General features: G+C 50.7%; 4 protein-coding genes and 1 long non-coding RNA gene across 5 annotated transcripts; 1 reads left to right on the forward strand and 4 right to left on the reverse strand.

The window, feature by feature from the left end:
* Nucleotides 1-9: 9 nt before the first annotated feature.
* Nucleotides 10-6,747, reverse strand: LOC101756062 (beta-fructofuranosidase, insoluble isoenzyme 6-like). Its single transcript, XM_022824986.1, is given in 6 exon segments — nucleotides 10-255; nucleotides 365-386; nucleotides 388-456; nucleotides 576-1,404; nucleotides 1,407-1,769; nucleotides 6,585-6,747. Coding segments are annotated over 6 exon segments (1,692 nt in total).
* Nucleotides 6,748-8,508: 1,761 nt separating this feature from the next.
* Nucleotides 8,509-11,224, reverse strand: LOC101782504 (beta-fructofuranosidase, insoluble isoenzyme 7). Its single transcript, XM_004960141.2, has 6 exons — nucleotides 11,059-11,224; nucleotides 10,918-10,926; nucleotides 9,911-10,779; nucleotides 9,423-9,823; nucleotides 9,208-9,301; nucleotides 8,509-9,064 (listed from the first exon to the last, which is right to left on the reverse strand). The coding sequence occupies exons 1-6, from the start codon at nucleotides 11,138-11,140 to the stop codon at nucleotides 8,816-8,818; spliced, it is 1,704 nt and encodes a 567-aa protein (XP_004960198.1). The 5' UTR covers nucleotides 11,141-11,224; the 3' UTR covers nucleotides 8,509-8,815.
* Nucleotides 11,225-11,608: 384 nt separating this feature from the next.
* Nucleotides 11,609-14,490, reverse strand: LOC101781847 (beta-fructofuranosidase, insoluble isoenzyme 7). The gene is made up of 4 exons (XM_004960139.2): nucleotides 14,208-14,490; nucleotides 14,050-14,058; nucleotides 12,107-13,476; nucleotides 11,609-12,023 (listed from the first exon to the last, which is right to left on the reverse strand). Exons 1-4 carry the CDS (start codon nucleotides 14,359-14,361, stop codon nucleotides 11,790-11,792), a joined length of 1,767 nt encoding a protein of 588 aa, XP_004960196.1. The 5' UTR covers nucleotides 14,362-14,490; the 3' UTR covers nucleotides 11,609-11,789.
* Nucleotides 14,491-17,487: 2,997 nt separating this feature from the next.
* LOC106804219 lies at nucleotides 17,488-19,099 on the forward strand. The gene is made up of 2 exons (XR_001393156.2): nucleotides 17,488-17,629; nucleotides 18,723-19,099. It is a non-coding gene; the product is annotated as an uncharacterized LOC106804219 (long non-coding RNA).
* Nucleotides 19,100-23,562: 4,463 nt separating this feature from the next.
* Nucleotides 23,563-26,639, reverse strand: LOC101783466 (cell division protein FtsZ homolog 1, chloroplastic). The gene is made up of 6 exons (XM_004960143.4): nucleotides 26,304-26,639; nucleotides 25,704-25,803; nucleotides 25,213-25,442; nucleotides 24,711-24,878; nucleotides 24,407-24,640; nucleotides 23,563-24,175 (listed from the first exon to the last, which is right to left on the reverse strand). The coding sequence occupies exons 1-6, from the start codon at nucleotides 26,529-26,531 to the stop codon at nucleotides 23,915-23,917; spliced, it is 1,221 nt and encodes a 406-aa protein (XP_004960200.1). The 5' UTR covers nucleotides 26,532-26,639; the 3' UTR covers nucleotides 23,563-23,914.
* Between the last annotated feature and the right edge of the window lie 30 nt (nucleotides 26,640-26,669).

Genomic DNA, 26,669 nt, shown 5'->3' on the forward strand with positions numbered 1-26,669 from the left:
AACATCATGCTAATACGCCACGTTTTTGCACATTTTACCGGATGCAACCAAGCCGTCGTCGTCTTCAGCTGCTACGACATTGACGCTTGCAGTGGCAAGCTCCCAGGCCTCGAGCTTGGGCACCTTCACCGCATCCGATCCGTTGTTGAATACGTACAGGTGGCCGCTGCCTGTTGCGACGTGCTCGGGGTACACTCTGGCCGTCATGCACGTCCGCCCTCCACCTCCGAAGCTCTCAACGATCGAGTGGTCGATCTGTGCGTGTGTGCAGCACGAGAAGATACACTGTCAGTGGCTCAGTGCCAAGCGTGCAAGGTATAGGACTTGCAGATTCTAAGAAGCATGCCATGTAGTGTCAGCTCACCAATGTTCTTACCGATATGCTCGTCTTTCTCTATGTCCACGTTCACGAATCCTCCATGCATTGGTTTGTACACCCCTGCCATCGTGGAGGACCTGCACGCATTCAAATTTGGAAGTTCAGTTCACAGATGGTCGTCATGTCATGTTCCGGCTCGGTTTTTAACTCTCGGCCATGGCAAACGATGGCCTGGCCGAGAACATCGTTTCCATACCTGGTGAGGTCCGTGCACATGAGGACGGTGTACTCGTGGAGGATCCTGAACACCCTGAAGAACACGGCGGTGTGCTCCCGCAGGTCGTCGCCGGACGCCATCACCAGCAGCCCGAACGGCCCGACCCCGCCTCGCACGGAGGCGCCCTTCTCCCCGCACAGCGCGTCGGCGTCCAGCAGCCGGCTGGGGTCGAGGCCCTCGGCCCGCACGAGGCTCGGGACCTCGAACACGACGTCCACGTCCGCCTGCGAGCTCTCGACGTCGCCGATCTCCCGCAGCCCGCCGGCCTCCACCTCCGCGTCCACCAGGTCCGCGCGCCTCCTCCGCAGCGTCTCGATCTCCTCGACGGACCACTGCACCAGCTGCCTCCCGCCGGCGTCCAGCCACAGCGCCCGCGGGAAGGACTGGAGGCCGGACCACCCCCTGGCGACGTCGTCGGCCTCGCTGTCGGACTCGTTCACCCACGCCCACAGCACCCGCCGGTTCCTGCGCGCGTCGAAGAACGTCATGGACACGTACAGGTGCCCGTGGTCGATCCTCCGCCACCTCCGGTAGTCGCCGCCGCCGCCGCGCGCGTCCTCCTCGTCCGGGGTGAACGTGTCCGTCTCGTCGTCGTACCGCCCGACGGCGTAGTAGTCCTGGAGCTTGTCCGGCATGCTCACCTTGAGGACGTGCCTCACGCCGGGGCCGCGCGCCGACGTGTCGAGCCCTTCCGCCGCGCCGCGCGGCGCGACGGGGAACAGGTCCGGGCACTCGGCCATCACAGCGTCCCGCGACGCGGCGCCGCGCTCCCAGCGGATGAAGTTGTCCGAGCCACGCGACGGTGGAGGAAGTTGTCCGGCGAGACGTCGGCGGGGAGCGGGACGACGGGGTTGTAGCTGGGCTTGACCCACTCGCGGAGGAGCGGGTCGAGCGGGTTCTTGGGGAACGCGATGTTCTGGACCTGCCGGCGGTCGGCGTCGATGCCGGAGTAGAGGATCACGGGGTTGCCGTCGGGGAGGATGGTGACAGACACTGACGCGCAGCCGTTGGCGTCGAAGAGCGCCGTCGGGTCGAGCGCGTTGCCGAGGTCGGCCCAGTTCACGAGATCGCCGGAGACGGAGTGGCCCCAGGAGAGGTTGCCGACGTCCCAGAGCGCGCCGTGTGGGTTGTACTGGTAGAACAGGTGATACATGCCGTTGTAGTACACGGGCCCTGTTGGTCAACGACGCCTAATCAATCGAGGATCAAGGAAGCAGAACCAAGAACAGAGTACCAAAACAAGCTCACGCAGCATTTGGATCTGCAAGCTCCCGTCGTGCCCATGAATTTCCATCCAGACGAGACGAGAGGTTTCGCAACCATCTTACTATTACTGATTGGAGGATCCTTTTGAAGCCTTCAGGTGAAGCCACCTAGGATTCCTAGGTGGACAGTTTAGGAAAAAAAGAGAAATCCTAGAAATTCTCACAAAAAAGCAAAACATCCGACCATCAATCGATACATTAAAATCATCATAGCCTTTGGATCTATTATGTTTTCTAAACAATTACCCACCTATGTCATTATGTAAATAGCCTAAAGTAACCTCTTAAATCTACATATAAATTACCCACCTCTGCCATTATATAAAATAAACTAAAGTAACCCCCTAATCTTTATCCAAATTACCCACTTATGCCATTATAAATAATATTTAAAATAACCCCTAATTTGCAATTGAATTGCCTACCACTATTACTTAAAAAACTTACTTAAGCAACCTCTTAAATTTGCATCTATATTACCCACACATGTCATTATTAAAAATAACATGGGTAACCCTACGTTTGAATCAAATAACCTTAATTAAAAATGTATAGCAATATATGATTCTAAATTGTCTATAACTTTCACTGTTGGTATACGATATACGATGTGTGACACCATTTATAAGGATATAAAGTGATGGGAATATAGATTTCTGTGCTAAAATTGTATCTCAAACTTAGAGTTCATTAAACAAATTCAAGCGCATACTTGCGATGCAAAATGAAAAGTTAAAGATTATAAATGTGGTTGAAAATATTATAGAGTAATTACCAACCATTTATAAGGATATAAAGTGATGAGAATATAGATTTCTATGCTAAAATTGTATCTCAAACTTAAAATTCATTAAACAAATTCAAGCGCATACCTACGATGCAAAGTGAAAAGTTAAAGATTATACATATGGTTGAAAATATTATAGAGTAATAACTAACTAAAATCTATCACAATTGGATGAAGATATTAAGTATATATCTACATAAGTATTGTATTCGAATATTTAACATACGAGAGGTAGCTTATGGTAATAGTTTTGTAGCAATGTAGTCTTATTTTTTTCCATTGGAGACTCCGCATTAGTTCCCACGAGACAAGCTAGAAAAAAGAGATAAATTCTCATAAAAAATTAAAACATCAAACACCAATCCTGTAAACTCTAATAATCATAGCCATTGATCTATTATATTTTCTAAAAAGTTACCCTCCACTGTCATTGTGAAAATATTCGAAAATGAGCTCTAAACCTATATCTAAATTACCGAGCTCAGCTATTATAAAAAATAATCTAAAGTAACCCCATAATATTCATCCAATTTACTAATACACATCATTATAAAGCATAACTTAAAATATCATTCTAAAATTTTATCTATGTTACCCACATGTGTCGTTATTAAAAATAACCTAAAGTAAACACCTAAATATTAATCTAATTATCTTCGTGTGCATCATACAAAAAGTCAAAAAGTAAACTAATATATGATTCTAAATTACCTATTTATATCATTGTTAATATAAATATACTAAGTTAAAGTATATGCACATGATAAGTACCACCATTTATACATGTATGCGAGGAATCGATGAAAAATATTAATTTGTATGCTAAACATAATGTATGGAGGATTGGAAGTGTGATACAAAATGGAATAAGTACGAATATGGATGAAAACGTGCATAGAGTAATTATTAATTAAAAATCAATCACAACTGGATAAAGATAAGTACATATCTGTATAAGTATTATGTTGAAGTATTGAAAAATAAGAGAGTAGTAGGTAAACAATTTTGATTATTAGTTAGGAGTTTAATTTTTAAATAATTTTCAAATACAATAGCTTCTAAAAAATATTAGCCCGTGCGGGAGTACGGGTTGATGGACTAGTAAGGGCTAATTTGGCAGCATAGGCGTATTAACTCTAGGGGCAAAATCCTCTACAGGCATTTTCCTGGATAATCGAATCCCCCTCCTCCTCAGTGGAGATATTCCCGTATGAGGTAATTTCCCCTCTGTTTGGAAGGTAAAATACCAGGGAAGGAAAGGCATGTGCAAATTGATAAAATAACGAACAGAAGGCTTTGGGAGTAAAAAAATTAAAAAAAAAATAGGATAGGAATCAAAAGAATAACAAAAATGAAAGTGACGTAAGAAAGATAAGACAAATCGGTTGCATGAGAAATCATTGCATGATTTGCATCAACAATATGAGATTAAAGGCTATAAAATCTGCACCAATATTCCAAATATAGTCCTCAAATTCATACACTCACAAGAATTTCAATCGAAAAATACAGACCGAGAGTCCAACTCGTGCAGAAGTTATATTCAACTACCATCTTATAAAACAAAGCTAATCTATGGCATCTATGGCATTCATATGGTCTGGTCATCTCCATCCACACATGCAGATATAGATAATAAAAAATAAAGTGGGAAATGAGTGCAACTGAACTAGAACATGCTATGACTTTAACTATTGTTCACAAGCCTGTTTTCCTAATCCTTTCAACATGTGTGATCCTTGAAGTTTGCTATTAGATCAAGTTCATGGAATAGTGACAAGCCATGAAAGATGAAACAAGAATAAAGGACCTCATAGATAACCATTATGACTTCGATCATGGCTTGTTGATCTGGTGGTGGCACTTGGCAGATCCTGTTAAGAAAAAAACAATAAATAACCTAGTTAAAGCAATATGCAGAAAATTGCATCAACTCATATTGTAACAATCTGTACTCAATGGCAAGAAAAGGAAAGCACGCCGCAGCTAGTAGAAAGGATCTACTACTACTAACACGGACAAGAGTTATCTGTCTCGAGAGTAACTTCCAAAACTTGAGGTGATGACTTCTGTAGAGCCGTCGCCTTCACGGATAGGAGACAAGGGTGCTTCCTCCTGGTACGGGAGAACGTCGAGGTAGGCGATCAAGCGTGAATCGCTATCCTGGGTGAGGGCAGGTGGCCTCATGCCAGGCTAGTAGATAAATCTACCTTGAGGGGTCGAAGTGATCACCAGGCCCTGTTGCGGACCTGTTAATGGTGTCTTCTCGTTGGAGTCCGAGTAGTGATCGTAGTCGTGACCCTCAATCGCACCCGAGTTGGATTGCAATTCGGACAAGGCTGATCGTAGTCGTGACCCTCAATCGCACCCGAGTTGGATTGCAATCCGGACAAGGCTGCTTGATAGATGGAAGCCACGTTACGGAGTCCGAATGGGAATCAGCTCGGAATTTGACTTGATTTGCACGATGGCTGGAACGCCGGCTCATGGGAACCAATTTGAGTAGATGTAGAGCCTGAGTTGTACTTGGACTTGCTTCTCGTCAGATCGAAAAATTTGTTGAATCTCTCGACGAAATCCTCGAAAGGTTGGCGATGAAGGTTGATGCCGTAGAGCTTCTCCTTCGGGGCCTCCGCGATGTGGCAGTGGAAACCTCCAGCGCCATCTGCGACGCAGACCTAGGAGCTGAAAACGAACATCGCACATGCTTCAAACGCGACTGCGGGCTTGATGATAACTTGGGCCATCAAACTCGCAAGGGGATTTTTGGCGACTTCCCTTACCTGGCGCACCAGCTATCAGTGTTTAAACCCGGCAACCTACCAAGGGGAGTACCCAAGATAGAGTTTTGGTTGGTGGGTGTCGCCGAAATAAGGAACTCGATGGTGTACATAGGCACGCAATTTAGACAGGTTCAGGCCGCTAGATCGCGTAATACTCTACGTCCTGTGTGTTGTTCTTTTGTATTCAATTGAACTTGTTTGAAGGGGGTCCCCAGCCATCCTTATATATTGGAGGAGCAGGGTTACTAGTTGGTTACTTTACAAGAATAATAGTCAGATTCGACTAGATAATTCTACTCTAAGTGCTATGAGTAGTCTTCGAGTTCTCAACTAGTTCCTGTCCTCCATGTAGACTACGCCATCCTGCACCATAGTCCCCATGTCTGACACATCTCGATGTACAACCCTGTATGTGGGTCTATCCAAACCTTCTGGTGGGCCCATAGATGTATGTACGACAATCGACGCAGACAAAAATTCAAGCCAAGCTCCGATCAGAAACCAACAGGGACAATGAAACTACACGGAAACTACTATCCTACCCCCAAAGAACAAGAAACCGAAGCGAGGCTAACAATTCCCAAAGGAAACCGAAGCGAGGCTAAATATTCCCAAAGAACAAGAAACCGAAGCAAGGCTAAAAATTCGACAGAGACTCGAAAAGGGAGAGGAGAGGAGCATGGGAGGAATTGGATGCGGATTGAATGCGTAGCAGGTAGGGGGACTGGCAAGGAGAGGCTAGTGGAGGAGGACTTACCTAATGCGGAGGCAGTGGAGGAGACTGCAGCAAGGGGCACGCGATGGCGGAGGAGAGAGCAGCAAAACAACGTGCGGTGATGCGGCGGCAGCGATCTATCGAGCGACGGGGGAGTCAAGTCGGGGGCATGATGGGAAAAATGCCAGATCTCGGTAGGTCGGGTGCGTTTCCGCGCGGATAGTTGGGCTTGCTCAGGTCGAAGAACTCCCCGCAACAGGCTTCCAAATGGGTCGGAAAGATCACGCGTGGAAGGTTTCCACGTGGGCTTCCTCCGCGGGGAAAAGGTCGGGAACCCCGCGGGGAAGTGGGCTACCAAACTAGCCTTAAGAGATATATAGTTCAGTAAAATTCATAGCCGTTTTTCTCTGATTCACATCGAGGAATTTCAAATCATACCGTTATGCCAGTTCTTAGCCGGCTGGAAGTGGTACACCATTCTGACATGGTCCTGCATCCTGGCGACGCAGATGGGTAAAGAAGAGGAAGATGACGAGGAAGAGGGGAGAAGAAGGCAGAAGATCACCGCGACGCCGGTTACGGCAAGGGAAAATGCTGCCATCGGCACTGACGAATGCGAGTGATGAACCATCGAAGCAAAACGACATTTTTTTAGCCTCACTTATAAGAGTACAAGTTGTAGTATCTGAAATTACATATAGACACACACCCCACACACACTCAACACCATACCCACACACCTATGCGCAAGCTAAATCCTCCTAAAATCCGCTTCCGAAGGGGATTGAACCTGGGACCTCTACTGAGGCCGGTGCTACTGAGGCTTCTAGTGACCAGCTGGTCCCACATCCGCTACTACTTGACAATTTTAAGAACACTTGAAATGGACAGCCCGCCTAGAATCCTATGGTTTAGTTTAGTTTTTGACCAGCAACCATGTGCGCTATGTTTTATTAAACACTAATGGCCAATTAGTCCCACATATCAGGTCAGATCCAGTCGGACGCTTAGTGTAATTTCTTGGAAGGAACCCACTCCCACCTTTCTTTTAGCAGTGCTCCTGCTCGGTTTCAAAAAAAAAAGTAATGGTGCCATTTTTGAAACAAATTTTAACAAATGCCGGTCGACTTTTTGTTGGAGTGCATGGCAAGGATCCGAATTGCTGTCATTGTGATCCAATACTTTTGTTCAGCTCTATCGACCATCTCACAATTCTCCCATTTACAGTCTCATATTATCATAACCGCCATGCTCCTGAGGGAATCGGTTCCTAAAGTAGTGTGCTTGGCAGGTGGCCCTGATGGCCAAGAGGCACACCTGCCAGCTACCGGAGCCCCTCTGCAGTTACTGTAGAGGAGAGGAGTATCTTCCCTCTTGCGTCCCTATAACGAGACCATCACGACAACACCGTAACCACATTCAATGAGAAGAAAGCATTTTATACTTAGAACAAACTATATAACCGTGTGGAGCATCGAAGGGCTCCCAACTTTTATAGGTAAAATAAAAGGGCTAATTACTCACTAGATGGATTGACAAGGTGGCGAGATGTTTTGCACTCGCCACACTCCAAAGCCTTGCCTCCTCCTTCATCGTGTCAATGACCTTGTCCATCGACTTAATCTTATTGCTGAAGATGCGAGCATTTCGTTCTCTCCAAATGGTTCAAGTCACCAAACTGTCAAGAGAATGTAGCCTTTTTTACCGTAGTTGAGCTACCTGCCAGTCCATAGAACCAGTCCATCAAGTTGTTGGTTGCCGACTAGCTGTCCGATGAGTAGTTTTAGCCGACCCATGAGCCAATTACTGCCCAAAATTGTGGTAACACACTGGGCAAAAAAATAGGAGTTTGGCCATTCAAAAAAAAACCTACGGCCGAAAATTACATATGTTGGTCATATTCAATCTCCAACTCTCTTTCATAGCCTTAAAGTTGCAGGAGGTGCTCAAGGGAGACTCTACGTGTCTAGAAGTTGTAATAAAGTAGCACATGAACTACCTGCTGTTTGGTCAAAAAAACTATCCTGGGTGCTCATCAGATAGCTGACAGTAGTCCAAGTTGTATACTGGACTTGATAGCCAACGATTTGGCCTATGGTTCCGGTTAATGGAATGGAAATTCAAATTAAAAAAAAGAAAGTAGGGTAGGGGGCATGAGCCCCCTGCTAGCCCGTTGAGTCCACCATTGGCTGGAAGCCTGCACCTCGCCTCTTGCTTCCATGCCAACCGAGCCTCCCTAAGTCAGGAACATCCTTAGATCCTTGAAACCTCCAACCCTGCCTTGTGTAGTAAACTCCTGACTTTTTTAGTCAGTCAAAGAATAGAAGCGAGGTGAACGTGAACTTGATTAAACCTAAGATAGTTTAACTTAGAACAAATTTAAAAGTAGCTATATTGCTGTGGAGAGGGAGTAATTCAAAATCAGCCCTACTTTGAAAGACACACTATTACCTATTTTTGGAGCGCCCACTAGAAAAGGACGTACAGCTGGCAACAAATATTTCCATTTGAGTATGATAACTCTAGACAATATACTTAACCCAAGTGTAAACCTTTCAGACTCCAGACCTCGTAATAACCAAGGACAATCCATCTGCAGCACAACCATATTGGAACGAACTAGGGCTTTATTTGAAATCATGCTTCACTCCTTGTGACGATGATTGCGCCTATTCAGCGTCATCCGATAGGATTGGAACAACCAGTGGCGGCAGCAATGCATTCAGGCCGTCATCTTCAACATTGACGCTTGCCGTGGCAAGCTCCCAAGCCTCGAGCTTGGGCACCTTCACCGCGTGCAATCCGTTGTTGAAGACGTACAGGTGACTGCTGCCTGTTGCGACGTGTTCAGGGTACACTCGAGCAGTGATGCAAGTCCGGCCCCCACCTCCGAAGCTCTCAATGACAGAGTGATCAATCTGGATTTCGTCAAGTAATAATTGTATTAGCTCTGTTAATCCTCAAGAGTATCACTAAAGTTTCAACTAAATTTCAAGAGACGTTTTCTACTGCCACTGAAAAGTGTAGCACTGAAGCAGTATGGGACAGAGGTCTCACTCACCAGTGTTCTCAGCGATATGCACTTGTCCTTCTCCACGTCCACGTCGACAAATCCTGCGTAAACCGGTTTCTGCACCCCTTCTTTGGTCGATGACCTATACACGTTTCATGTTTGCGAGACAATGACCAACGATAATTCGTTATGCTCATTTTGAATACCAATTTGCTATCCAGGGGCATTCAGTTATCTCTTGGTCGAAACAGAGTTGGAGTTACCTTGTCAGGTCGGTGCACATGAGAACCTTGTACGCGTCATCGTGCTTGAACACCCTGAAGAAGACGGTGGTCTGCTCCTGCATGTCGCCCGACGCCATCACGATCAGCCCGAACGGCCCGACGCCGCCCTCCACGGTGGCGCCCTTCTCCGCGCACAATTTCTGGGGGTCTTGCAGCCACTTGGGGTCGAGCTGCTCGGCGTCCTCCAGGTTCGGGATCTCGAACACCACCTGCACGTCCGCCTGCAGGGTCTCGATGCCGGCGATCTCGTGCAGCTCGCCGGAGCCTACCTCCTTGCCCAACAAAGCCACTCGTTTCCTCCGCAGCGTCTCGATCTCTTCCACCGGCCACTGCACCAGTTGCTTCCCTTCGGTGTCCAGCCACAGGGCTCTCGGAAACGACTGCAGCCCAAGCGGCCAACCCAATCAGCAAAGCCAAAATTTTATCTGTCAGATTGTTTCGAGGCATGCCATGACTCCGGTGATCACCTGAATTCCAGTCCATCCCTTGGCGCCGTCGTAGGAGCTTCCGTCCGTCTCGTCGACCCACGCCCAGAGCACGCGCCGGTTCTTGCGCGCGTCGAAGAAGGACTTGGCCCCGAACAGGTGCCCGTGGTCGATCCGGCGCCAGTTCCGGACGTCGCCACCCCGCTCGCCCTCCTCCACCGGCGAGAACGTGTCGGCGCCGTCGTTGTACCACCCGACCACGTAGTAGTCCTCGTTGGCGGCCTTGCTGAGCTTGAGCACGTGCCTCACCCCGGGGCCGTTTGCCGACGTGTCGAGCCCCTCCGTGCCGTGCTCCACCACGGGGAAGAAGTCGGGGCACTCCCAGCAGGGGACGCCCGGCGCGGCGTGCAGCGGCGCGGCGTTCCGCTCCCAGGTAATGAAGTCGGCGCTGCGGTAGATCACGGTGGAGCCCACGCCGGCGACCTCGGCGGCGACGGCGAACCTCCAGAGGCCGTCGTGGCCGAGCCACGCCGTGGTGGGGTCGCGGAAGTTGTTGCGCGTGATGTCCGCGGGCTGGGGGACGATCGGGTTGAAGCTGGGCTTGTCCCACTCCCGGAGGAGCAGATCCGACGGGTTCTTGGCGAAGGCCACGTTCTGCACCTGCACGTCGTCGGCGTCGAGTCCGGTGTAGAGGATGGCTAGGCGGCCGTCGGGCATCGTCGTGGCCGACCCCGACCAGCAGCCCTTGGCGTCGAACGGCGACGTGGGGTCCAGCGCGGTGCCGAGGAAGGCCCAGTTCACGAGGTCGCCGGAGACGGAGTGGCCCCAGGAGAGCTTGCCGGTGCCAAATGTCGGGCCGTGCGGGTTGTACTGGTAGAAGAAGTGGTACATGCCGTTGTGGTAAAAAGGCCCTGCCACAGAACGGGAGTAGAATTTTAAATTGGACGATGTTTAAGATGAGACTGATTTTCACCAAAGATATCAAGCAGAGAAACGAAGAACAGGTGAAACTGTTGGCAGAGAACTTAGAGTTGAAAAGGAATGCGTACCGTTTGGATCTGTTCAATTTCATCCCACACGTGTTCCATCAAAATGGAGAGATACAGATGCAGATGAAAACGGAAAAGTCAGTTTGTTTCCTTCTCGTGAACTATGTTACTTTGATATGATCAAGCGCAGGGCGTGCGTACCGTTCATCCAGTTCTTGGCAGGCTGGAAGTGGTAGGCAGTTCTGCCATGGCGGCCTTGGTGCAGGTGCTGCTTGCCGTTCATGGCGTTAGTCGGGGAGGTCGAGGAAATGGAGAACAGAAGGTCAGAAGGTGAAAGTGGAAGTGCACGCCGTTGCCAATTGCCATGGCCGGACGAGGGTGTTTTATACTACTATAAAAACTGTGGATTGCTAGCGATTGCAGAAGACTTCAGCCGCTATAGCCCACCAGGTCTCCAAGTTTAACATTTGTTTTTGACTTGACTGCGTGCGGACAGTGTGTCGATCTCTTGATTCGTGCCTGAGCACCAATAAAGTGGTGCTAACTGCTAAGCGGATGAGGTGCTGAGTAATTCAGCAATTGTTTACTTTGGTGGAACGCGCTATCTTTCTTTTCTTTTCCATACGGATGAAACGTCATCTTCAGAAAGCTCATCGCATCTTCGCAGGGCCAGAAATCCCCAAATCCGTGTCGCCCAACATGTCCTCGAAATTATGGCCCGATAGCCCTGTCGGTGTGCAAGATCAGGGAGTTTCAAATTTTCCCCCATTCCCAACAAAAACAGGGAATCTGAATTTGAATTCCTCACAATAATGCTTGTTCGCTGGTGTTTCTTATTCGAAGTACACTTTCTCTCTCTCTAGCCATCAAATCAAACGGGCCGTGGGAAAATCAGTCGGCCCATGTGAAGAGATTAACCAGGAGCTATCAAGCTAATAGGATTCGCTTTCGTCTTTGGATTCAGACACAATCAAGCCTTCGTCTCCAACGTTCACGGTCGCCGCCGCGAGCTCCCACGCCTCGAGCTTGGTCACCTTCACCTTGTCCGTCCCGTTGTTGAACACGAACATGTGGCTGTTGCTCGTCTCCACGTGCTCAGGGTACACCCGTGCCGTGATGCAGGCCCTCCCCTCAGCGCCGTAGCTCTCCACCACCGAGTGATCAACCTGTTTCAGCGTACCCTGTCATTCGATCTCCTTTCGTGCACCTTACTGAAAGAGCAAATCAGCGAAGCGGCAGATGAACTCACCAGGGTTCTTAGTTTGATGGTCTTGCGCTCCTCAATGTCGATGTCAACGAATCCTCCGTAGGGGGGCTTGTAAACCCCAGCCCTCGCAGATGACCTTGTCAGGTCGGTGCACATGAGCACCTTGTACTTGTCATCGTGCCTGAACACCCGGAAGAAGACGGCGGTGTGCTCCTGCAGGTCGCCGGAGGCCATGACGATGAGCCCGAACGGGCCGACGCCGCCAGGCACGGAGGCGCCCTTCTCCCCGCACAGCTTCTGCGGGTCCAGCAGCCAGTTGGAGTCGAGCGCCTCGGCCTCCTCCAGGCTCGGGATCCTGAACGCCACCTCCACGTCCGCCTGCGCCTCGGCGATGCCGACGATCTCGTTCATGGCTCCGGCGCTCAGCATCGTGTTACGGCGGAGGCCGACGCGTTTCCTCCTCAGCGTCTCGATCTCCTCGATGGGCCACTGCCGCAGCTGCTTGCCGTCCTTGTCCAGCCACAGCTTCCTCGGGACCGTCTGGACGCCGGACCAGCCCCTGGCGACGTCGTCGGCCTGGCTGTCGGACTCGTTGGCCCAGGCCCACAGCACGCGCCGGTTCCTGCGGGCGTCGAAGAAGGACTTGGCCGCGTAGACGTGCCCGTAGTCGAAGCGCCGCCAGTTCCGGACGTCGTCGCCGCGCTCTGGCTCCGCCGGCACGAACGCGTCCGCGGCGTCGTCGTACCGGCCGACCATGTAGTAGTCCTGGAGGGTGTCCATCACGCTGAGCTTGAGCACGTGGCTCACCCCGGCGCCGCTCGCCGAAGTGTCGAGCCCGCCCTCCTCGCCGTGCGCCTTCACCGGGAACAGGTCCGGGCACTCGACCATGCCGGCGGCGCGCGACGAGTGCAGCGGCGCGTCGTTGCGTTCCCAGTGGACGAAGTCCGCGCTCCGGTACACCAGCGTGGACGCCACGCCGCTGACCTCGGCGGACACCGCGATGCGCCAGAGCCCGTCGCGGCCGAGCCACGCCGTCGAGGGGTCCCGAAACTTGTCGCCGGGGACGTCGGCCGGGAGCGGGATGACGGGGTTGTAGCTGGGCTTGTGCCACTCGCGGAGGAGCGGGTCGGCCGGGTTCTTGGGGAACGCCAGGTTCTGCACCTGCTCTTTGTTGGCGTCGATGCCCGTGTACAGAATGGCGGGGGTGCCGCCGCGGAGGATGGTGGCGGAGCCGGACCAGCAGCCGTTGATGTCAAAGGGCGCCGTCGGGTCGATCGCGGTGTCGAGGGCGGCCCAGTTCACGAGGTCGCCGGAGACGGAGTGGCCCCAGGAGAGGTTGCCGATGTCCCAGAGCGCGCCGTGCGGGTTGTACTGGTAGAAGAAGTGGTACATGCCGTTGTAGTACATCGGTCCTGTTCGTGTAACACCGGAAGTGACCGTCAGTTTTTCAGTAACCGGAAGCGCATCATGATCAGCAGGTTTTTGCAGAGAGTTGCGTAGTTTATTAACTGAATTATCTCAACCGTGAAAGATTTGTGTTCTATACTGAATTGGAACAAGATAATTTCCTGTTCAGGGTTGCAACTAATCCACTCCATGTCATGTCACAGAGCTGGCAAGGCAAGCTTGCGTGCAAGCATGCCGTCAGAGATGAGACACAGCCAACTCCAGGAGGTCCACGCTCCACAGTGGCAGGCACACTTGGGAGCCCAATCTACCCCATCAACGTGGGCCACACAAGCATCTTTCCCTGATTTGTTCCTTTCTTTGTCTGCTTTCTTATCACCAATGGATGGGTTTAAGTTGCTGACTACTATGGAGTTTATTAGTTTAATTTGTGCGTTTCAATTAGACACGCTCAAGACATGATTAAAGCGATCCAATTCAGCTTTATCAGTGCAAAGCAAAATCATATACTAGCTGTCAGGCATAGCAGTAACAGAAGAGAACGAAAGAAGAACAGAGGACCAGGAAGCAGCATGTACCATTCGGATCTGCTCGGCGCCGGGATCATCCGCAAGAGTCCATCGGGATCAGCAATGCGCCAGCGATCGGACAATCACAGGAATTGGTTCAGCTAAATCTGTTGTTGGATTGGATAAAGCAATTGCTCAAACGGCTGGAGAGAAGTCAGCGCGCTTACCGTTCTGCCAGTTCTTGGCGGGCTGGAAGTGGTAGGCCGTCCTGCGGACATGGCGGCCCTCGCTCGTGGTCGCGGGGGCTACGCGAAGAGCGGAAGACGAAGACGCGAGGAGGCAGAGGTAGAAAGCGACGGCGGAGAGAGGAAGACCCGCCATGGCCGCCGCGGGACGAGAGCGAAGTGGATGGGTCGCCTCCCCTCTCTGGTTGGTCTGCTTCTGCTACTGCTTTGCTGAGGAGTGCCGAATAAATAGCCCCTCGAGCCTCGAACAACAGTTTGCTAGCAAGTTGAAGACTTGCCCGCCATGTTTTTAGCACAATTTTGAAGTGTGAAATGTCATTAGAAACGCGCATCTTCCTCGGATGCACATGGAATGGTGCTGCGCGAGCGATCTAGATTCAATCCATCTGATGTTGAGTTTGTAAAACTTAGGGAGCGTTTGGTTCCTCGAGCTAAAGTTTAGTCTGTGTCATATCGAATATTCGGAGGTTAATTAGGAGGACTAAATATGAGTTAATTATAAAACTAATTGCACAGATGGAGGCTAAACGACGAGATGAATCTATTAAGCCTAATTACTCCATCATTAGCAAATATTTACTGTAGCATCACATTGTCAAATCATGGACTAATTAGGCTTAATAGATTCGTCTCGCCGTTTAGCCTCCAGCTGTGTAATGGATTTTGTAAATAGTTTACGTTTAATACTCCTAATTAGTATCTAAACATTCGATGTGACAGGTGCTAAAAATAAGTTAGAGGAACCAAACAGCCCCTTAGAGGTGCTGCGCGAGCGATCTAGATTCCATCCCTCTGTTGTTGAGTTTGTAAAACTTAGAGTTTTGGTTTCAAGATCTAATCGGGCAGCGGCACTCGAAAAAAGTTTTCTTCCCAACCTCCGCGTCGCCTCCCAAGTCGAGGCCAACTCAGAGGGCCATAGCGCCGCCGCCGCAAGCCTACTAGCAACAGGCCCCGTCGGCCGCCGCCACCAGTTGGCGGCGGCTTCTCTCGTCCCCTCTTCTCCCTCTAACCCCTCCTTTCCTCTCCACACTCGCACATGCCATGATTCAAGGTCATTCTTCCTTCCCCGGTCACCATTCCCCCCGCCGGCAAGGGCTGCATGGCCTGCTCTCCTGGGCTCGTGCAACCGCTGGTCGAAGGGCGTCGTCATCACTGGAGGGGCCTGCCTCCCTCCCCACCGGCGGGGGCGGGTGGGGCTTCCATGGCCTACTGGCCTACAGATCCGCCACCCCCAGCCCCGGATCTAGGCTTCCTAGTCTCGGGCAACCGCTGGTTAGAGGCGGCTGCTATCGTGGGAGGGGCCCGCCATCCTTCCCGTCGCGGGCATCATCTTGGGCTAGCCCGACTGCCTCTGGCCGTCGGTAGCTGTTCCCACCGCCGCTCCTCCTTCAGTTCTCGTCGCCCCCTGGTGGGCTACGTCCAGGACTAGCTTGCGTGGTGGCATGCTAGCGGTGGCGGTAGCTCTGGAGTGTGGGGAGTGGAATCTAGGCAAAAGCCCTTACCTGCATACAAGCCGATGATGGCGGCATCCTCGGATGCCGTTTACCTCATTGGAGGCACCATTCGTTCTCCCCTCTCCCTCCTCCCTTGGTGCTCCTGAGCCCATCATGTTTGGACATTGAGCATCGTCGCAGTGGAGATGGTGGTGGCCTTCTACTTTGCCCGGGAAGAGTTTCCTGTACCTGCCTCCGCTTTAATTTGTCCATCGTCGCTTGGTTGCTTGGATGGCCAGCTCTTGGTGGATGCTTTGCCGCCCATGTTCTCTTCGATGGCGGATACTTGGCTGCCGTTGCCTTATGATGGTTGGTTTGCTTCAGACGGATGCTTTGCCATCTTGGTGCTAGCTGGGTGGATGCTTTTGCCACCACTGCTTGTTAGGCGGATGCTCTGCCGTCAGGGTCGTGCTGCTTGAGGCGGATGCTTGGCCGCCGTGGTCGTTCTACTTGGGTGGATACTTTGCCGCCTCCTCTTTGTGTGTGTGGGTACCAGTTGTTAATCTTATCGACGATGTATCTTTCGTAGGTCCAGGTTTTTTGTCATCTCTTTTAGGTTGGCAGGCGGGTGTGGATTCCTCCTTTTTCTTGCTCCTCTAGTTCGTGTTGAGTTAGTTGCCACTTTCTTAGTGCTGCTTTATAATTCTACGCTACGAGTGTTCTCTTATAGTTGCGTCGCTGTAATTCTCTTCCTCTTAATGAAAAACATGCTAAAGCACGGTCGCGAAAGAAAAATCCAATCAAGGTCATTTCTTAAAGGTCACCGGCCAGACGACAAATCAAGATCGCGGCTCGGCAAACGGGATCTACTCCGGCGCAAGTGATCCCTTCTCCTCTGACGTGGAATTACCTGGAAAAATCATCACGGATCAGAGGTTAACTATCTGCTTTCGCGGGTAACAGTGCAACACAGGATTTGAGTATGTTGATGCACGTCATTCGTCAGGCTTAAGACACGGCTATTTCTTGGGCTTTGCAGTCTTCTGATAGAATGAGTACCTGATCTGGATTGCTGGTTAAACTAACGTGTGGTTTTCTTAATGGTTTTCTAGTCCAATGGTGCGGGTGGGTTGCTTCGGCATCTGGCCAACTAGGACTGCGATTGAATATAGATGCTGATCAGCTCTTGGGTGCTTTCAGGAGTTGTTAAACTATAGTGGAGCCCACATTTATTTTCTAGATGTTATTTAACCGTCACATGATCTTTGTCCTGACTGAACTTGGTCTCCGGCACAGTACAAACCAACAAATGCTTCTGAGTTCTGATGCTGCCAATTGTCCTCCGATGAAAATGAGAAGATAGTGCCTTTTTGGCCCATGTATTACTGGAGTTGGCCTGGCCCATCCATTAGTGGTGGATAAACTAATGGCCCGTTCGTTCGGCCCATCATTAGAAATACTCACGCAAACGGCCTTTTTTCCCCCACAAAAAAAGGGGAAAAAAAATTTTTAAAATGGGGGCCTCCCCTTCCCCAGAGCCACAAAAATTTAGAATAATGTATGGGGGCGCCTCAGTGTGGCAGCGGGGTCCTCTTTTTTCCCCCCCCCCCCCACGGGTGTTCCCGGGGAGGTTTTCCCCCCCACACCCTTATCCCAACGCCCCCGGAGTTCCCGCATCCCCCCTTTTTCCCCCGAAAACCCCCTCCTCTAAGGGGTAGGGCCAAAAAAAACAAAAGGGCCCCCCCCCCCCCCCCCCCCCCCCCCCCCCCCCAATCTGGCCGCCGCCGCCTCCTCCTCTCCTCGATCCCTTCACACTTTCGCTTCCCCTGGCCAGCTCTTTTCTTGATAATCGCATGCGTGTATGGTCGTTCGCTTATGCTATCGTTGTTTCTTACAGGTTTGGAGGCCAACCAAGACAAGAGCAAGTGCCAGCAGCAGTTCGACGATTACAAGGAGTGCAAGAAGAAAGAGGTTTGGCTTTTGTCTTCTCGATTCCTCTGTAATCCTGGGTGGTGCTACACGATAGATGGCTTCAGTTGGTTCGCACACCGTCGTACTTCCTGTTAGTTGTCCTATTAGCTCCAATTGAGCAAGTTTAGGTCTTTTTCTCCTCAAATTCCTCTTTTTAAAAGCTTCAAGGACGTTTGCATCCTAAAGGACCTCAGCGAAGGGTGAGCCCATGATTACTACATAGACTTACTAGCCTTTTAACCATGTCATATTGGTCTACTGCATTTACTGCATATAATTTCAACACAGATCCATACAGTAGCCATCTGCGCTCAAATAGGGAAACTATTTTTTTTTCCAGAAAAATCTGGCTGCTGTAAAATGCATGTTTTCCTCTTTAGATATGTGAGGGGAAAAAATGCATCAGCAGTAAGTAGCTCTGGCATCTACCAACAGAACTGGACACTGTGATGTAGCATCCCAAGTTCCCAACTGTGCTTAGTAGGGTGCATCTGACTCACAAGCGTACGGGCAAATGAACAAATAACAACATCCTCTTACTACCCCTATTTTGTTGCCATGTCTTCTGAACCTCCCATAGTGCTTATATCACCTTCTCAAGCTTCCCTGTTTCTTCCCCTCTTCCTCCTCTTTTTGGATGAGCTATCCTTTTCTGATGTTAAAACCAGTAAATGCTGTGTCTTGAAACCTATACAGAAAGTTATATGCTACAATCATTATATAGGTTTGGATAAGGTCACAGATGAACTTGATTTGTGTTCCGCTAATACACTAGCAAACCTGATAACATTTGAATGATTGTCTACATTAACAAATAACAATATAATTATGCATGCCCAGTGAGCTGTGTTTCTGTTTCTGTTAACAAATCGAAATGATATTTCTTATATTCAAGTACTAAAAATCCAGGTTATTTGATTCATTAATTTGAACTAATCTGTATAGAAACTTTGCTTTTTAACACGAATGTTTCTCTCAGTACTGTTTCATATACGACAAGCACTCTGTACGTACATTTGATTGCCACATTTTTCTTTCCATTTACTTCACAGTGTTGAGTATCTTATGTCCATTGTGCTTGAATGTTTTGCAGAGGGAGGCTCGGCTTGAGCGGAACAAAAGCCGATCACTCTTTGGGTGAACAAGAGCATTCCACCTGAGCAATTTGCTGGTCATGTGCAATTAGTCGTTTCCTTAAGTGATGGAGTGAAATCACAGCTTCTTTGGTTTCGTGACGATCCTTTGTAACTTGTGCAAGGAGCAATTTAGGAAATAGTAGACTAGTCTCTAGGTTGAGGGAAATGTAAGGTCTGAGAACAGCTCATTAGCTCAGTGGCTTTAGCGAGCAAGTCAGATGAGCAAAGGATGTATTTTGAGAGTCATCAGGTATCATGACACGAGGGTTTGTTCAATAAAATTGTATTTCCTCTTGTACTCCAAAATATTATCGTGAGTTCTTGCTGTTTTACATCCACCCGCAGTTCGACCAGGTGAGACATAAAGGGTGACAAGGTTCTGTGCTCCCAAGTCAGTGATTTTGGCTGGCCTTATTTTTTGCACGGTGAGAATAGATAGCACCCCAGCAATCCATCCAAGGCAGACACGATGTAACTTGATTTTGTTGCCGTATCCCATTTTTAACGTTTCAAATTGCATCTGTTTGGCTCGAGGTTCAGATCAGATCACCTTTATGCTGCAGACTGCAGAGGCAGAGCCAAGAGATGAGACGTCTCATCGTATCAGTTGTCCAATGAAACTCAATGACTTTTGTCCTGTTTGGTAACCCACTCCTAAACTTTTGTCATATCGAAACTTTTGTCATATCGGATGTTTGGATACTAATTAGGAGTATTAAATATAGTCTAATTACAAAACTAATTGCACGGATAGAGTCTAATTCGCGAGACGAATCTATTAAGCCTAATTAGTTCATGATTTGACAATGTGGTGTTACAGTAACCATTTGCTAATGATAGATTAATTAGGCTTAATAGATTCATCTCGTGAATTAGTATTGGGGTTCTGCAGTTAGTTTTATAATTAGCTCATATTTAGTCCTCCTAATTAGCGTCCGAACATCCGATGTGATCCTCTTTAGTACCTCGTATCCAAACACCCCCTTAGCTGCTTAACCAAGAACCACCATATTGAGGGCCCTTTGTTCTCTTCTCTGTCGAGACGCTGGCGGTTTGGCCTGACTGTTCCACGGCCAATGTTTCAGCGTGATTTCTCCTCTAAGCCAATTGGATTCTTGCTGAAGATTGGTGGCAAATCAGTGAAGTTGGAGTCCATACGGCAGGAACTTCCAATTTCTGCTTATGTTCTCGTAGGCAATTAAGCAGGCAAGCATGAGCTCCCCAATACATGACCGGAGATGGTTGCCGGTGGCACGATCCGCTGCCGAGGTTGGTGAACAAATTGTCTACAGCCCCGACTCGCCCCTGAAGTGCGATGGGCGATGGTTTTGGCCGTTTGGCGACCACGATCTTGCTGGGGTCGTAGAGGAGCACGACGCGTCGCCGCGGGGGGCGTCTCCATCGACTCGAACACACTCAGCCGGGGCGTCTCCGCGCTGGCGTCCTCGGGGCGATGAGTGCGCGCGAGCGCCGCATGTTCGACGAGGGCTTGGGGAGCACGCTGTGGACTCCAGGGCGGCCGGCGGCGTGGTTGCCGTGGACGATGGCGGCCACAGGTGGGCGGAGGCGCGAGGCGCCGTGGCTCCGTGGAAAGACAACTTCGCCGGCGTTGGCTCCGCCATCGTCGCTGGCTTCAGGACGGCGACAGGGAGGAAGACCGGAAGACGAGGCTTTGGGAGGGTGTTTTCTGAACAAATGTTGGCCAATCCAGGGGGATTATCACAAAAAATTGGATCGCGACTATTAATATCAATCCAATTTAGGGTTTTTTTGTAATAATCGCGATCCGTCTGAGGGGGGTTTTCTGTAAGATCTGTTGAACGGCGAGCTTCGGGCTGCGGCCGCGACCGCGCCATGGCGGCTCCGGTTACTCACCCCGTTCTTGGACGGTTGGACTGGGCGCCTACTCCACACCTGCGCCGCCGGCCGGATTGCCGTTCTCGGCACCCCGAAGCCTACCGCGCCGAAATGAGCAGAGGAGGGCTGGAGAAGAGAGGAGATTTCCAATCCTGTTTTCCACGCAGCAAGGTCCACACGCCGGGCAGCGCCACGCAAAGGCTTCTGTGCCAGCGAGTCAAATGACGCCGAGGGCGAGGCCTCCCGTTCCCTCTCCTCGTAGGCCGTCGACGACGACGAGACGTCCCGAATCCCCGGGCACGTGCTCGATCCTCGACCCACTCGGCCACTCCGTCCCTGCGTGCGTGTGCCGTGTGGTAGGGAGCTCCCGGCCGGCCTCGATGGAGCCATGGAGGCGGCGGAGGCCGTCCTCTTGCGTCCCGGATCGGCAGCTCCGGCAGCTTCCGCGCCGTGAACTGGAGGCCCGAGTCGATACTTGTCGTCGTCGGCGACGATCGAGGGGCATAGCCGCGTTGGCGCCCTCAGGGTGATGAGCGCGGGTGAGCGCCGCATGTTCGCCAATGGCTTCGGGAGCACGCCGTGGACTCCATGGTGGCCGGCGGCGCGAGGCAGCCAGGGGCAAGGGGTGGGTCTCTCGTTGCCGTTGGATCGGACCTGCACGGCCAAGATCGATGGATAATTTCCAGGCAGCGAGGTCCGTTCCGCCTTGTTCCTTCCTCGCACGCTCTACAGCTCTGCCATTCCCCGAGTCGACAACGCGCTGCGTTGAGCTCCGGTGGCCCGCAGCGCTGCCCAGAAAGGAAGCGTCCGAAGGAAGGGCTCCTGTAGAGGATGATGGCCGCCGCCGCCACCAAGCACCGCCTGGAGGCGAGTGACGCAGAAGCAGGGTGCTGTGATCCTTGTCATCAGGCGAGGCCACGCGGGAGCTGGAGGCCACCAGCGCCATGGCGGAGGTTTGTATTGGAGTTCGGAGATGACGAGCAGCCAAGCCCCGAGCCGGAGCAGGGCGTCGACGTCAGCGGGTTGGCCCACATCCAGAGAGCGCCTTGTCCACCACTCCCGGACGGAGATGTCCCATCCCTGCTGGCCTGCGGGCGCCTCGCCAATGCGGTGGCTCGATGGCGGCGAGTCCCGGATCTACTATGAGCATATCGGCATCCCTCTACACGTACACGAACCGCCGCACGTCGGGGATGTCGGCAGAGCACATGTGTCCTTTGACAGCCTGCCTGCCGACGAGGCAGAACCCGGGTCGAACGCTGCGGTCAGGTGCGCGCTCTGGTACAGCGTGATGCTGCAGCCTGTCCGCTCCGGGAAGAACGTGCGCCGGCAAAGTCGGGGAGCTTGACTCCGGCGCCCCAGAAAGGGTCGCACTCCACGTTAAAGAATGCAGGCGCGGACGCTGAGGCTCGGGGTGTGCGTCTCGTGGCCATGCTCGCCGGCGCGGAGGTCGAGCCAGCACTCGATCGGTCATTCGGTTGCCCTGAGGACGCCCGCGCCGATGAGGTGCTGGTTCTTGACCGTGCAGGTGACTGCCGCGGCGGGGCAGGCGGAAACGACCGCGCGCTTGCCCCAGAGGCCCGACCCGAGTCGATGCTTGTCGGTGTCTGCGACGATCGAAAGGCACAGCCACGCGCCCACGCCGGCGTCTGGGGGTGATGAGTGCGCGCGAGCGCCGCATGTTCGCCGAGGGCTTCGGGAGCACGCTGTGGAGTCCAGGTCGGCCGGCGGCGTTGTTGCCATGGACGACGGCGCCCAGGTGGGCGGCGGCGGCGGCGGGAGGCAGCGAGGAGCAAGGGGGTCAGGGGTGAACGGTAAATGAAATACCGTCCACCCCTGGGTCTCTCGTGGCCGTTGGATCGGACCTGCGCGGCCACGGTCGACGCGGATAATTGCCTGGCCGCGTTGTCCTTTCCGCCTTCTTCCTTCCTCGCGCTCTCCGACAGCTCTGCCGTTCCCCAGTGCCGATAAAGCGCGGTGCTGAGCTCCGGTGGCCCGTGGCGCCGCACGACGGTGAGTGGTTCGGAACTTCCGATCCCGGCGGACCTCGACGGGGTTTGTCAGGCTCAGCAGCGCCTCGACGGCCGTGCGGACCTCCGCTCCGCTCTCTGCGCTGCGACTGCGAGCGTGAACCTCGCACCCTCGAGTGTAGTAGGCGTATGCGGCGGCGCAACGCTCGGCTAAATTTTCGGCGCCCGCTACGAATCCTAGGTGCACAGCAAGGAGCGAACAGGGACCTGCATGCATCTAAATGTCGGCCCCCGGTTGCCATTTTCTCTAAGGAGTAAAGGATGAACTTTGATTTTGTCGATCAGGCGCTGTTGTCTCTGTCAGGATTCGTGCTTTCTTTCTAGATTTTCTGCACAGTAATGGGATTCAGTGGGGAATAGAAGGGCTTGTCGAAGCAGGATGATGTTGATGTGGGAACACTAGAGAGAAGATTAAAAGCCAATAAACCTCCATGTTATTTGTTCTGAGGTGTGGATTTTCTTCTGTACGGACGATATCAGCAAAATTGCACGAACAATTCCATCAAACGGTGGAAAGCAGACAAGGCATCACTACCTGCTTACAAATGGTGCGGTTTCTTTTCTTTTTTGTTTGGTTGCCGGGAGCAAGGCGAAAGGGTTCAATTCCCTGGTCACCCTCACAGCTTGGACACTCTGGAAACTCCGCAACCACTGCGTGTTCGATGGTGCTCAAACCCTGGCTTTGCAGGAGATTGCCGACCAGGCATGCCGGAGCCTGCTGCGTGCAGGGTAGCGTGTAGCCTTAGGTGACAGTTTTATCAAGTTAAAACGGGCACGAATGTAACCAAAATCTAACCCCAGGTATGGAATCGGCATGCAATTTAACTGTTTTCTTCTTTCAATACAATGACATGCAGTTCTCCCGTGTACCGAAGGCTCCTGATTGACAAAATGTACTGAAGACTCCTGATAAGCAATCGATAAAAATCAACACGGTGGGAGCAATAGCCAGCCGCATGCGGTTCAAGAATCTAACAAGGTTGTTGGCTTTGTTGCAGTAAAAGTACTCAAGATCTTCTGCAGAACTAGTTCAATGCTGAGCACTTCACTCCACCACACTGTGCTGAACCTCAGAAACAAACAAAACAAACGATACATACACTGAAATTGAACCTAATACTATCCAACGCTAAACCAAGCTATAAATCTCCAGGTAGCTAAAGAACGCCTTCGGGACTGCCATTGGCAGGCCGTGCCAACTCTCTAGTTCCCTACGGTTACGGGTCACAGCTCCACAAGGAAGTTTGCCTAACGAACTGTGCTCAGGAGAAGAGTCTTCGGGACCAAGCTGAGGCAGGTGCTGGTTGAACCACAGCTGCTGCTGCTTTATTATGGGCGAAGGTTGCTGCTTTCTCCTTGGCTTCCGCAATCCGTGCCCCCTTTGGATCAGCCAGAAGGGATTTCTGGAAGGATTGTGGAAATCCTGTCGCGATGATCGTCACATGTATCTCACCAGTGTAACGATCGTCAACAACGGCCCCAAAAATTATGTTTGCTGAAGGATCAGCAAGGCTTGTCACAATCTGCAAAAAAGTAAATGAGTGATTACTTTTAGGATGCATGCTTACTAATTTAATACTTCATACACCTACAAGGCTTGATCCCAGTGGAACAATATCGCCACTATGACCTAAACATTCACATATTTGATCCATCTACTCTAGTTGAGGATACCCAAGTATTTCTTCGTTTCCCAGAATGATTGAAAAACGTTAAAGAATCACTGAAGCATTTCCCAGGAATTATAGACGAACCTGGGACACTTTGTTCACTTCTTGCAAAGTGATGTCCTTCCCGCCAGTGATATTGTACACAACGCCAGTAGCTGCCTCGATAGATGATCCAATCAAAGGAGCAAGTGTAGCCTGCTCAGCAGCTTCTTGCGCCCGATTTTTGCTGGAAGAAACACCAACGCCAAGCATGGCAGTTCCAGAGTTTTTCATGACAGCTTTCACATCAGCAAAATCAACATTGACTAGTCCAGGTATCTGCAAAGTTTTCTCATAAGTTATGATCACAATTTGCAACTAAGTGTGGCACAGGGAAGCAACCACCCACCGTGATGATGTCTGAGATTCCTTGCACACCCTGACGAAGGACATCATCTGCAAGAAGGAACGCATCTTGCAAGGGCATGTTTTCATCGGCAACATCTAACAACTTATCGTTTGGAATCACAATAAGTGTATCTACACTTTTTTCCAGCTTCTCTAATGCTTCCAGTGCCTGAAATGGGTATACACAAGTCATGATGTCAAGTAACTAAAGAAAAGAAAAGAAAGGTACTTGAACAAGGTTGTACTTTCACACTGGGAAAAATCTTGATAATGATGAGCACTGTTTAATACTTTCTCACCATGCAAATATCACTCCACAAGCCACCCAGATACTTGCAAGTACTTTTGGGCATAGGCAGGAACTAAAATTGACGAGACAAACTATAGGTAGTGCTATATCTGACCTCCAGTTCATATACGATCAGCAAGAAATGCAGTAATTTATCATTGTTACTGCTTCAAATAATTCGAATTCATGAGGAGAGGGCACATCAGATACTTGCCTGTAGAGAGCGCTTACGGCCTTCAAAGCTGAATGGATAGGTGACAACACCAACAGTGAGATAACCAGCTTCCTTTGATATCTGGGCAACAACTGGAGCAGCACCGGAGCCAGTACCCCCACCCATGCCTGCTGTTATAAAGACAAGATCTGAGTCCCTCAGTGCAGTGGCTATGGCTTCTCTTGATTCCTCAGCAGCCTGTTCTCCCAAATTTGGATTTCCACCAGTACCTGTGCGTGCGTTATCATATTTAGTGAATCTAGCTAATCTCTGAAACATTTTCAGTAGAAATTTACAGAAATCACACGTCCATCTGTACCAGACTACCAGGGCGCATTCATTTTCAGTAGAAATTATTTATATTATCTATAATCTATGCATGTTTTTACATGATACAAAACAGAAGAGGAGCTGCATTTGTATGGAAACTTTCTTTTACACGCGTAGAGCAAGAATTAGAAGGGTTTGGGGGGTTGGGCATATAACATTACCTAGTCCACGAGTCAATTGCTCTCCAATTTGCAGAGGATATTGCGCTTGTGAAGTAATAAGGGCCTGGGAATCTGTGTTTATAGCATAAAATTCAATACCCTGAAATCATATAGTCCAGTTATCAGAATTTAGGAGACGACAAAGAACACACAGTAATTGTCGCAGTAAAATCATAAATTGGATTTTAACATTGCATAGATGTTCTAATAGTTAAAGATAAGAATATCACAAGCAACAGCATGACTAAGCAAATCCTCTTATCTAAACTAAAGCGCTGTTCTACTAGTGGTGGCAGTCATGGAATTGGATGGTGAGGAAGTAAGCAAGGTCGCCCATCAAACTACTGACTAATTTTTTGAGAACCGAAAACTGCTGTTGTAAAGTTCACAGCAGACTATCGAAAAGCATTACTCGACAAAACCTCGTATGCTAAACTACGGACAATGTTATGAACAGTATCACGAAATCGGATGGAGGGAAAGAATGCAAAAGGATAAATTCTTCTAAATTTACATCAAACAGATCTAGACGCTGTTATGAACGGCAGAGAAAGCGAGCCCAATTCCGGACTGAGACTGGTCAAGGAGCGGCGCCACTACCTGCAGGCCGCTGCCGATCATGCGGTTGACGGCGTTGTTGCCGCCGCCGCCGACGCCCACCACCTTTATCCTCGCCGTCTCCACCGGCGCGAAGGAGCACCGGACGGTCGCGCGGCGGGGCTGCCGGTGCTCCCGCCACCCGCTTCGTGGCGGTGCGCGCAGGTGGGCCGGGCCCGGGAGGCGGACGAGCGCGGAAGCCGAGGAGGAGGCAGCAGCGGACGAGGCCATTGCCACTCGCTCGAAATCCGGGGACGGGGGAGGTGATGGGCGAGGGGACCGGCGGAGGGGATCTGGTCTGGTTTAGGGTTTTGAGAAGTCGGAGGGTTTAGTTTTCTCTTCTACCGGGAAACGGACAGATTAAGCTTC

Source organism: Setaria italica, chromosome III (genome assembly GCF_000263155.2).
Source record: "Setaria italica strain Yugu1 chromosome III, Setaria_italica_v2.0, whole genome shotgun sequence".
NCBI lineage: Eukaryota > Viridiplantae > Streptophyta > Magnoliopsida > Poales > Poaceae > Setaria > Setaria italica.

Excerpts from the sequence above, each read along its gene's own strand:
- LOC101782504 (XM_004960141.2), bottom strand. The coding sequence starts at position 11,140 with ATGAACGGCAAGCAGCACCTGCACCAAGGCCGCCATGGCAGAACTGCC. Across the intron at positions 9,302-9,422 it reads ATGTGCACCGACCTGACAAG|GTCATCGACCAAAGAAGGGG; the intron begins GTAACTCCAACT and ends AAACGTGTATAG. Across the intron at positions 9,065-9,207 it reads GCATATCGCTGAGAACACTG|ATTGATCACTCTGTCATTGA; the intron begins GTGAGTGAGACC and ends GACGAAATCCAG.
- LOC101781847 (XM_004960139.2), bottom strand. The coding sequence starts at position 14,361 with ATGGCGGGTCTTCCTCTCTCCGCCGTCGCTTTCTACCTCTGCCTCCTC. Across the intron at positions 12,024-12,106 it reads CCATCAAACTAAGAACCCTG|GTTGATCACTCGGTGGTGGA; the intron begins GTGAGTTCATCT and ends ACGCTGAAACAG.
- LOC101783466 (XM_004960143.4), bottom strand. The coding sequence starts at position 26,531 with ATGGCCTCGTCCGCTGCTGCCTCCTCCTCGGCTTCCGCGCTCGTCCGC. Across the intron at positions 25,804-26,303 it reads TGATCGGCAGCGGCCTGCAG|GGTATTGAATTTTATGCTAT; the intron begins GTAGTGGCGCCG and ends ATATGATTTCAG. Across the intron at positions 24,176-24,406 it reads AAGTGAACAAAGTGTCCCAG|ATTGTGACAAGCCTTGCTGA; the intron begins GTTCGTCTATAA and ends ACTTTTTTGCAG.